This window comes from Homarus americanus, unplaced genomic scaffold, assembly GCF_018991925.1.
Source record: "Homarus americanus isolate GMGI-L3 unplaced genomic scaffold, GMGI_Hamer_2.0 scaffold33076, whole genome shotgun sequence".
In the NCBI taxonomy this organism is placed as follows: domain Eukaryota; kingdom Metazoa; phylum Arthropoda; class Malacostraca; order Decapoda; family Nephropidae; genus Homarus; species Homarus americanus.
This window is the reverse complement of record NW_024753863.1, coordinates 8638-21147: the sequence shown is the minus strand read 5'-3', so window position 1 is coordinate 21147 and position 12510 is coordinate 8638. Positions and strand designations below refer to the sequence as shown.

Below are 12510 nucleotides of genomic sequence, written 5' to 3'. Positions count from 1 at the left end.
TCTGTTAACTGGTGACAGGTGTTACTGTCTCCTATATGTTAACTGGTGACAGGTGTTACTGTCTCCTATCTGTTAACTGGTGACAGGTGTTACTGACTCCTATGTGTTAACTGGTGACAGGTGTTACTGTCTCCTATCTGTTAACTGGTGACAGGTGTTTGTATGTCTCCTACCTGTTAACTGGTTACAGGTGTTACTGTCTCCTATCTGTTAACTGGTGACAAGTGTTACTGTCTCCTATCTGTTAACTGGTGACAGGTGTTAGTATGTCTCCTATCTGTTAACTGGTGACAGGTGTTACTGTCTCCTATCTGTTAACTGGTGACAGGTGTTACTGTCTCCTCTCTGTTATTAACTGGTGACAGGTGTTCCTGTCTCCTATCTGTTAACTGGGACAGGTGTTACTGTCTCCTATCTGTTGTTCTGGTGACAGGAAGTTACTGTCTCCTATCTGTTAACTGGGTGACAGGTGTTACTGTCTCCATTCGTTAACTGGTGACAGGTACATTGTCTCCATTCGTTAACTGGCAGACAGGTGTTACTGTCTCCTCTATCTGTTAACTGGTGACAGGTGTTACTGTCTCCCCATTCAGGTTAACTGGTGACAGGTGTCATTGTCTCCCCATCTGTTAACTGGTGACAGGTGTTACTGTCTCCTATCTGTTAACTGGTGACAGGTGTTACTGTCTCCTATCTGTTAACTGGTGACTAGTGTTACTGTCTCCTATCTGTTAACTGGTGACTGGTGTTACTGTCTCCGATCTGTTAACTGGCTACTGGTGTTACTGTCTCCTATCTGTTAACTGGTGACAGGTGTTACTGTCTCCTATCTGTTAACTGGTGACAGGTGTTACTGTCTCCTATCTGTTACCTGGTGTTACTGTCTCCTATCTGTTAACTGGTGACAGGTGTTACTGTCTCCTATCTGTTAACTGGTTACAGGTGTTACTGTCTCCTATCTGTTAACTGGTGACAGGTGTTACTGTCTCCTATCTGTTAACTGGTGACAGGTGTTACTGTCTCCTATCTGTTAACTGGTGACAGGTGTTACTGTCTCCTATATGTTAACTGGTGACAAGTGTTACTGTCTCGTATCTGTTAACTGGTGACAGGTGTTACTGTCTCCTATCTGTTAACTGGTGACAGGTGTTACTGTCTCCCATCTGTTAACTGGTGACAGGTGTTACTGTCTCCTATCTGTTAACTGGTGACTGGTGTTACTGTCTCCTATCTGTTAACTGGTGACAGGTGTTACTGTCTCCTATCTGTTAACTGGTGACAGGTGTTACTGTCTCCTATCTGTTAACTGGTGACAGGTGTTACTGTCTCCTCTCTGTTAACTGGTGACAGGTGTTACTGTCTCCTCTCTGTTAACTGGTGACAGGTGTTACTGTCTCCTATCTGTTAACTAGTGACAGGTGTTACTGTCTCCTATCTGTTAACTGGTGACAGGTGTTAGTATGTCTCCTCTCTGTTAACTGGTGACAGGTGTTACCGTCTCCTCTCTGTTAATTGATGACAGGCGCTATTCTGTCTCCCCTCTATCAACTGATGACAGGTTTTACTCTGTTAACTGATGACAGGTGTTACTATGTCTTCTCTGTTAATTGATGACAGGTGTTACACTGTCTGTGTTAACTGATGACAGGTGTTACTATATCTCCTCTCTGTTAACTGATGACAGGTGTTATTGTCTCCTCTCTGTTTCCGCTCTGCTAACCAATGACAGGTGTTACTGTCTCCCACTTGAGGTAGACGTACCATTATGATTGGCTGATTCTATCGGGTGTATGTATGTGCCTGTGTGCATGTCTGTCTGTCTCTGCCTGTAACATGCTATTGAATTTGTGATGAAATATGACAGATCGTGGCTTTCACCGCTTGTCGTTTCTCATGTTGGGAAAATGTGGGTCAAAGTTTAAGGTCAAAGGAAGTAAACGTAAGACTGGTGGCTGTAGAATGAGTTGAGATATTCTTTCGTTTTACCTAAAGAGAGAGATTTGCTGTTAGCTAATGAATAAATCATCCCATTTTTGTTTTGGTAAGACAAGTTCTAAGTCCCTGTTCAAGATCAAAGGTTTCGAACTTTATTTGGGATTAAATGTTAAGTGTTTTAAACTAATTTGCATACAACTTAGCTGTAGGGTTGTGAGGTGGCCAGAGGCAAAACACACAAAATTTATTTTGTTCTGTTTTGGACGCAAGAGGTGAAAGGTGAAGGTCGTGTGTGAAAGTACTGTAACTGTATGTTGAAGGGCTTTATTTTTTCTTGAATGGACAGTTCTCTCTCTCTCTCTCTCTCTCTCTCTCTCTCTCTCTCTCTCTCTCTCTCAACCCTTCACCCTATCAGCATCATATTTAATTAATTCTTTTAGTATTTTTTTATTACAACCTGTTTTTTAAATAAATTAGAAATATGCTTAACTTTCTTTAAAAGAAACTGTACCACATGACTGAGTGAGTTTGAAAGAAACTTTGAGTATGATTATATATGAAAGTTGTAATAATGCAGCTGTAGATATCATTGATCAGGTGTGAAAGAAGTTGAAAAGTACGATATCTGAATAAATTTAAAAGTCATGAATGATTATATGTGAAAGAAGCTACATATGACCCATTACATTTGAAAGAAGCTCTAAATATAACTGATTATATCTCAAAAAAAAAGATTAGTAAATATGATAAAATGGAGAAAAAACGGAAAGACAAATCCGACTGTGTAACTGAGCAATAAACCCGGTATAGTGAGTTAGTTCAGCCTCTGTATGTTCCTTTAAAAATCACAGGACTAACATAACCTTTACTGTTTGTTATCTGGAGGTAACCGGGATGTGGTAGAGGGAGTCACTGGGAATAATGGAACAATGAACGTACCTGGGTTTTTTACGTTGATTTTTTATCTATAATTTGTAAGAATTGGTTTTCAGTTCATTTTATGGCTAATACTTAAACCGTGTGTCAAGTTTCACCCAAATCGATTCAATAGTTTTTGAAATGATGGTGTGTACTATTTATATTCCTATTAAAAGCTGCACACACACACACACACACACACACACACACACACACACACACACACAAAAGGAAATCAATTGCCTCGTCTATCTAATCACTCAAATTAAGTTCCTTGTCCTAAGAGTATTTAATTAGAGAATATTAAATTCCTCGTGTTTAAATCACTGCTGAATATTTATAGTAAAGACGATTTTCACCTGTTAATTATGATACCAGTGAATCATTGATAAGACGCGTAAACATGTTAAAAAAAACCTTCATCTCTGCTGGTAATTAGTTGGATTAGTGATACATACTGTAGTAGATTCATTGATGGATCAGTTCACTGAGGGCATTTTAACTTAACAACTAAAATGTTAGATATGTTTGTCATAAGTTCTGGATGTCTCTCTCGAATCAGCCTTAGTTGATATAGTCACTGTTTGATTCTTTTATTTTAGCTCATCTAATTATACAAGGCACCTTATATAATATACTCACTGTGATATATAGTTTATTAAATGTCTCATTGAGAATTTTATTGCCGATTTTATACACAGATTAAAGATCTTGGAATACATTTTATTCATGGAAAATTAACCACAATCTGTGTTTGGTTATTAAAGATTTTATTGGACAAGTTACGTCAGTTTTTATGCCAATAATTCATTTGGATATAAAATATATTATCGAAAACAGTTTTATTGTATTATATTGGGTCATATATTTTTCATTATACGCTCATCAATAGTAATGTGTGTTTACAGTAATTCAAACACGTTATAAAAGCAAGCAACAGCTGTCGTATTGTTCCTTAATTACCTGTTACTGAAGTTACTTTAAATTTAATCCAATTGACATATATGTTACAACCAATTAGACCGGTCATGAAACTCATTACCGTAAGTACCATAAACCTTTTTTTATTATTAATTGAACGTGTGGTAATGTGGGGTAAGGTTGGGCTCGGTATTCGGCTGTGTATGACCTCGCCGCCATTACATCAGCAAACAGTAATCTTGACTGGCAAATCTGGCCGGGTGTTGAGAGGCGTGTAGACCACGATAGCCGGAGCCCAGACCTGGTGGTGGAGGAGGAGGCTGGCCTTTGATCTGCCTCTCACTGCTTCATTCTCCGTCTCACCTCACTAAATTGTATTACATTTTCGTGGTTTGTGTCTCATACTGAGGTTTAATTAACTTTTTAAAGACGGGGTCACAACACACACACACACACACACATACACCTTAGTCCTCCCAGTCACAACTACTGCCCGCCGTTGAGGTAATTTACGCTATCTTAAAACACCTGTAAAATTAGCAACCCGTGTTTGTTAAGGCGTTGTCTCTGTCGTAAAGCTGACCATAAAACACTGCCATGAATTCGATCCATTGTAAATGTGTAAATTGTTCGTAAAAAAGAAAGATACAAAGTTTATTTTTAGGCTTTACGTTTTCGTCGGAGTAATAGGAAAATTATAGTAAGTCAGTAATACATTGATCTGGTACTGCACTGAACTTCAACCATACCCCGGGTTGGTTAGGTGAGGTTAGTTTAAATTAAAGGTAGATTTAATGTTAGGGGTGAGTTGAGGATAGAGGCAGGTTAGAGTAGGTTAGGTTAGGTTAGGCTAGGTTAGGTTAGGGTAGGTTAGGGGTCAGTTAGGGCAGGTTAGGGGTAAGTTAGGGCCCGCTCACACTGAGGTCCCTAGGTTAAGTTAGGGGTCAAGTAGATCAGACTAGGTTCGGTTAAGGATACGTTAGATTAGGCTTTAAGATAAATTCGATTAAAGTAGGTCAAGTTACGTTAGGTTTGATTCAGTTAGCGGTAGGTTAGGTTAGGTTCGGTTAGGTTAGGTTAGGTTAGGTTAGGTTAGAGATACGTTAGTTTAGCTTCGATTCGGTTCGGGTAGTATTAAGTTAGTTTAGTTGATATTAGGTTAAGGTGATGGTAACTTAGATTAGATGTATTTTATGTTGGGTTTACGATTAAGATAGGTTAAGGATAGGATAAACTAGGTTAAGCTAAGGATAGGTTAAATTAAATTAATTTAAAGACAGATGAAATATGTTTAGTTCAAACTTAACTTAGGCTACGTTCTGGACCCGAAATGTTTAAAGAGAGTTTTATATTTCCTGCCAGATGTTTGCTCAATGGCTGCCAAACTACTATGTGAATGAATGTAAACAGAAGCTTCTTTAATTTATAGCATATTGAAAAGGCAGGTTGTTCTCTGTGTGTCTCGGCTTGATGATAGGGTTAAAATATTTATAATGGGAATTTCATATGTATTTTTTAACCTGTTGTTAAGTCTCACCAGTTGTTTGTTTTTTCAAGGTGTGCGTAATGAGTTGTTCACCTGAAATTGTTAAGTCGTGACGGGAAAGTGATACATGTTTTATTTTACGGTGTTATTATTATTATTATTATTATTATTATTATTATTAGTAGTAGTAGTAGTAGTAGTAGTAGTAGTAGTAGTAGTAGTAGTATTGCTATTGTTGTTGTTGTCACTACCATCACTACTGCTACCACAACTACTATTACTAATAATAATAATAATAAAAGTGTTATTATTGTTTTTATTATTCACTTATTTATCGTTTCTCTTTCTCTCTCTACATCATATTTGTTAAAGAAAGACCCAACAAGTCATCGTGTTCGTAGTGGTGGTGGCGGGTGATAGTGGTGGGGGTAGTAGAGGTAGTGTTGGGGGTAGTAGTGGTGGTGCTAGGGGTAGTGGTGGTGGATGGGTGAAGAATATTTAGGCGTATAAAATGTTGTAAAGTAGCTCCTAGTCCCGAACCTACGGCGGAATATTAAAAAAAAAAGTATTCAGAATTGCCACTCCTCCTCCTTCCGACAAAAAAAAAAAAAAAAAAAAAAATATATATATATATATATATATATATATATATATATATATATATATATATATATGTATATATATATATATATATATATATACTCGCTGCCATATATATATATATATATATATCTTGATAAATCACGGGTAAAGGGAAACAGCAGGAACGCAGCAACAAATCTTTATTCAAGACATCTTCAGTTGCCTCTGAAGATGTCTTGAATAAATAAATAAGGTGCTCAAATATTCAATGATTCTCATTATCTTATCACGTTTCCGTGGCGGATCTACATAAATATATATATATATATATATATATATATATATATATATATATATATATATATATATATATATATATATATATATATATATATATATATATAAAAATATATATATATATATATATATATATATATATATATATAATATATATATATATATATATATATATATATATATATATATATATATATATATATATATATATATATATATATATATATATATATATATATATATATATATATGCTGATAACCACAAGGAAAGAAGAAAACACGAAGTTCCCAAGCGCTTTCGTGTAATTCACATCTTCAGGGGTGAGTACAGACTAAGGAGAAATACAAACCAAGGTGTATATATACAGAGGAGGGTGAGACCAGGTCCACAATGGTCAGGTATTAGGTAATGACCCTACTAATCTTTCAATAGCACAACGGGTGGGTGAAGAATTGCTTCCAGATTCTTACGCAAGTTTAGTTCAACTCTTGGGTAAAAATTCTTTTATTTTATGTCGACATTTTTTTTTTTAGAGGTTATGTCGACTAATTTTATATTTCGTATTTAATTTTCACCTGAAGTTTGTACTGTGTTAATTACCTTTTTGATAATTAACTAATACAGAAAAATAATTAAATAATTTTGCCACATATCCTCAGAGTCCATGAAATATAGTAAGAATTATTTATTTATTTTTTAAAGAACAAATAGCGTGAGTGTCAACTATGTGTTCTTACCTGGGTGAGTTATGAGTACCTGAGGATGACGTCAGATTATTAAGAGGCACGTTACCCCTTGTGGTGGTGACGTCATAGCCTCTTGTATACACACACACACACGTACACACACAAGGCCACACATACACACACTGACTAGAGAATATGTAAGGGAATTAATTATGATTTATTCTGTTAATCTTTGCGTGTATATTAATAATTAAAAAGATGAATTAAATTAGATTTCTTTCGTGTTTATTAGGTAAATAGGTAGAGAGGGGTCTGAGAAGTGATAAAGGAGACTGAGCACAACTTCCCGTCCATGAAAATTATGTCAGTCATTCCAAAGTTGTAAGAGCGTTGCGTCATGTACAGAAACCTAATTCTCCTGAAAAAGTTTGAGAGATATTTTCATAAATTATAAACTGGGAGAAAAGTATATACATATTTTTATTTATTAGTCTCATTTATTGTATCAGAATATAATAATTTTTTGGGAGTATTGGTGAATTTGTTTTGTTTGTAATATATCTGAAACAGTATTTTTTTAAGCGTTTTATGGAAATATTTCAAGAGACAAAGCCATATAGTTTGATATAAAGATTCAGGTGACCAAACTTCCTCCCTGAATAACGAAGAAAAGAAAAAAACACCTGTCAAATTTGAGTGAATAAAGCAGTTTGAATAATAAACTTTGATAACTGGGGGAAAATTTACGTACAAAGTTATAAGACATTCACACAAGGGCGTCACTATTACTGAGAGTTTGCTGGCTGACATAATTTTGATATACATAAACAAGTGGAGGCTATTGTCCTTAACTTTTACTAGATAGTCCCACGGGTCATCCTAGTCTGTAGTGAATTGGTTTAGTTGCTCTGGATTTACCCCACTTCTCCCCCACTCCTCCCACTCCTCAACTTCCCCCACTCCTCCCACTCCCCCCTCTCCTAAGGCCACCATCAACCCCAGCATCTAGTAATGACCTCACCGTGACTGTAAGTGACCTCATTATGGGATCAGTATTAAACATATAACTCAGGGTCAAGTCATTTGCCTGGTGGTGGGAAAATATTTTTAAAAAGTCAAGTTGTGTTATTATAATATTAGAATTTCTTTAAAAGACATTTCCAAAAGGCGTTGCTGTGCCATGAGATACCGAGGGAATTCAAGTGTATATTTCCCTTCACTTGCGCGTTTACAGGGGCTCGTCAGGCTGTATGCAGTTTGACAGCCCTGTGTTTGTTTACATTTGACAGAAGGAAACTCGCAATAATAAACATGCTATGGAATACAATTACAATAATGTTAAAACAAATATCTCAAAAGTAATGATTTGTGGAATGTTTATATGATGAGGCCCCTGTAAACGCACTAGTGAAGCGGACTGTGTACTTGAACAAGAAGCCAAAAGGTAGAAATTTTAGTAGTTATTTATGCTATGACACTTTGATTAACCCAGTGACCCAGCACTCGTTCTGGGTCACTGTACAGTATTGGGATGATTAGTGTTCTTGCTGTTCTCTATACTGTAACTGTATAAATTAATTAAAATCCTTAATTTATAATCCTCAAAAAACAGATCCTGGTGAACATATTAATTAAGTATTTAAAGGTCAACATGTTGTGATTTAGGTGTATAATTATGCTAATGATATTGTAATTAATGATCCATTGATTAATTTCATCAGTGTTTTAATGGTAATAACTTGAATCATAGAGGTCAGTGCTGTTCATATTTGGTATGAAGAGCAATGCCAAGAGTGACTTATCCTGACCCCCACCCATCCCCCACCTCCTTACCTCCCCCCATCCCCTCTCCTCCCCTACCTCCTTACCTCCCCCCATCCCATCCCCTCTCCTCCCCCACCTCCTCACCTCCCCTACCCTCACCCCAGTGCCGGCCCTTACTGCTGCCGAGTGCAGAACTTGACCTCGTGTATGTGTTTAATGAACCAAGGTTGACGAAGCACCAATATATGACCTTTGCCTTTGTCTTTTCATTGAAGCACTAAAGTCAGCCTCACTCCACTATCCAAAGAAGTATTTTACAAACCCAATTTCCTATTAGTTTTTCCCCTTAATTAATTCCCTGTAAATAAATTCTAATAATCTGTAAACAAGACCCAACGTTTCTGTCAGTTCCCTTTCTAAGTTTCCCCACATGTAAAGTCATTGCTGTAGTAAATAAAATATGTTTCACCTTTTCTCAATCCACTACCAGTAACTCTCTTAGCGTTGTTTTGGAATTAAGGGGGAAACTTCACTCTAACATATTGGCCCATTAAGAACCCCGACGTTTACAATCCAGATGGAAATTTTGCATCAGGAAGAATCAAATTTAGAGAGGTTAAGTTTTAGAGCAAATAGTCGCTAGTGTTTAGTTAAAAAAAATAGAAGAAAATAGGAGAAATATTTAATTCTTAAGACAAAATAAACAATACTATTTTTTTTAATTTACTCTCTACAAATTATTATATCCTTCTATGTATTTGATTATCATTATCCAAAGGTAGAAAAATATCAAATAAATAATGAAAATCATCATCAACATATGTAAAATTGTTGATAAAACTGCCTCCGTCACTGTGTGTGTGTGTGCATGTGTGTGTGTGTGTGTGTGTGTGTGTGTGTGTGTGTGTGTGTGTGTGTGTGTGTGTGTGTGTGTGTGTGTGTGTGTGTGTGTGTGTGTGTGTGTGTGTGTGTGTGTGTGAGTGTGTGTGTGTGTCATTTTAATTATAGTGTTTTTATCTTTAATTTTCTTTTTATTTTTGATCTTTTATATATTAATTTTATATTATTTATTATGAAAAAACAATAATTCGTCCGGTTCCATATATATAACAATTAAATCCCATATAACACCAAATAAAGGAATAATTTTCACTTTAATATATAATTCTTTCATATATTACGATTATTATATACATCATCAAATATAACCAACATAAATTACATCATTCAAAATATACGTTATATTCTGTCTATCGTATCTTAATTGGTTTCTGTGGGTCATTAGGTCTGTAAGTATTGTGTTTTAATGATGGTAATTATATCTCATTAGTCTTCTGATTCACCACAGTGTCTCTTTTTACGGGTAATTTCCACACAGGTATTTTATTTAACACAATTAAGGTATTTTAGTCGTTTTTAGTCGGGTTTTTTTCAAGTGTGTATGTTAAAGTGTGTTGTGCTCAAAAATCAATGTTTTTGTATTGAATTTAATAATTTTTTGATGTATTTTGGTATTGGTGGTGGATTGTGGACTCTTATTCTGCTAAATCTGCCTCCATCCACTATACCTTCATGATCAACACCATCACTATCCAAACTATAGCAACATCTTCATTATTCTTACACTATTATCTTCACTATCCTAACACTATTATCTTCACTATCCACACACTATCAATATCTTTACTATTCCACACACTATTATTTCTACTATCCACATACTCTCAACATCTTCACTATCCTCACATTAACAACATCCTCACTATCCACACACTGTTGAAATCTTCACTATAAATACACTATCTACATCCCTGCAATCCACACTTCATCTCCCACATCCCCACTATCCACACTTCACATCCCCACTATCTACACATCATCTCCCACATCCCCACTATCATCACTTCACATCCCACATCCCCACTATCCACACTTCACATCCCACATCCCCACTATTTACACATCATCTCCCACATCCCCACTACCCACACTTCACATCCCCACTATCTACACATCATCTCCCACATCCCCACTATCATCACTTCACATCCCACATCCCCATTATCTACACATCATCTCCCACATCCCCACTATCATCACTTCACATCCCACATCCCCACTATCTACACATCATCTTCCACATCCCCACTATCCACACTTCATCTCCCACATCCCCACTATCCACACATCATCTCCCACATCCCCACTATCATCACTTCACATCCTACATCCCCACTATCCACACTTCACATCCCACATCACCACTATCCACACATCATCTCCCACATCCCCACCATTCACACATCATCTCCCCACATCCCCGCTATCCACACTTCATCTCCCACATCCCCACTATCCACACTTCACATCCCACATCCCCACTATCATCACTTCACATCCCACATCCCCACTATCCCCACTATCCACACTTCACATCCCCACTATCATCACTTCACATCCCACATTCCCACTATTTACACATCATCTCTCACATCCCCACTATCCACACTTCACATCCCCACTATCTACACATCATCTCCCACATCCCCACTATCTACACATCATCTCCCACATCCCCACTATCTACACATCATCTCCCACATCCCCACTATCTACACATCATCTCCCACATCCCCACTATCATCACTTCACATCCCCACTATTGCCTCCACTACAGAAGTTTTCTATTGACAAAGTTCCAACCATAGTACTATATAATGTAACACCTTTTCATAAAAACTGGTCAAATTTGAAGTTGTATACCTACTGACCCCAGACACATTTTGGTAAAAAGGTTCAAAATGACTGATACTCTGTCTGACTCTCTCAAGTGGAAGTGGTCTGAAGACCTCTCAGATGAAGGCGAAGAGGCGGAGAAGCGACCTTGTCTAGATGGAACAGGGCTGATGGATTCGCCTGAGCATGAAAAGGTAAAGGAGTTAGATGACACGGATGAAAGTGAAGATGATGTCTCACCTGAGAGTGATGAAGATTTTTATGGGGAAATGTTAGAATACGAATTCTTGGACAGCAGTGTTAGCAGTGATGATGTAGATGGATGGTTCAAGTCAGATGAGAGCGATGGATCTGAATCAGATGAGAGTGAAGGATCTGAGTCAGATGAGAGCGAAGAGTCTGCATGGGAGTGAAGACAAGAAATCGACGAAGGAGGTGGACAAGCGGTCAAACTACGAAGAAAAGACTAAGTGGGTTGAGAACAGGGTTGTCAGATGTACCATAAGCTTCATGATCAACACTCATGCCATCTCATGGTCAAATCGGCCAAACCGTTTTCATTTTGCAAAATTCGGCCAAATCTTTTTGGATGGGCAACATACATATATTGTTTCTCACTAGCGATTTTGTATTTGTTTTAATTATTTATAGCACTTTATTATTATTATTATTGTTGTTGTTACCTGTATCATTATTATTATATTTTATTTTTAATTGTGTATTTTTATTATAAATTCTATTTACTATAAATTAATTATTATTATCTCTCTCTCTCTCTCTCTCTCTCTCTCTCTCTCTCTCTCTCTCTCTCTATATATATATATATATATATATATATATATATATATATATATATATATATATATATATATATATATATATATATCATGTAGATCCACAATGGAAACGTGGATAAGATAAATCTTGATAAAATCACACGGGAAAAGGGAAACAACGGAGCACCTTAGCTTTCGTCTTTATTCAAGACATCTTCAGAGGCAACTTGATTACATGGACAGAGAGAGGCTTAAATATACAGGGTGACCTTAAAAACATGAGGTCAGGTCCTAATGATGTCATCCACTAATCCCCAGACCAACACACACGGAGAGGAGCTTAAGACGTGACTAGTTAGGTCAGGTCAAAAATAAGGGAGACTCCAATAAATAACTATCATACATCTA

General features: G+C 36.5%; 1 protein-coding gene across 1 annotated transcript; it reads left to right on the top strand.

Moving 5' to 3' along the window:
- The first annotated feature begins 11391 nt into the window (after positions 1 to 11391).
- On the top strand, positions 11392 to 11739 carry LOC121855638 (probable DNA-directed RNA polymerase subunit delta). The gene has a single exon (XM_042350712.1). The coding sequence runs from the start codon at positions 11392 to 11394 to the stop codon at positions 11737 to 11739; it is 348 nt and encodes a 115-aa protein (XP_042206646.1).
- Positions 11740 to 12510: the final 771 nt, after the last annotated feature.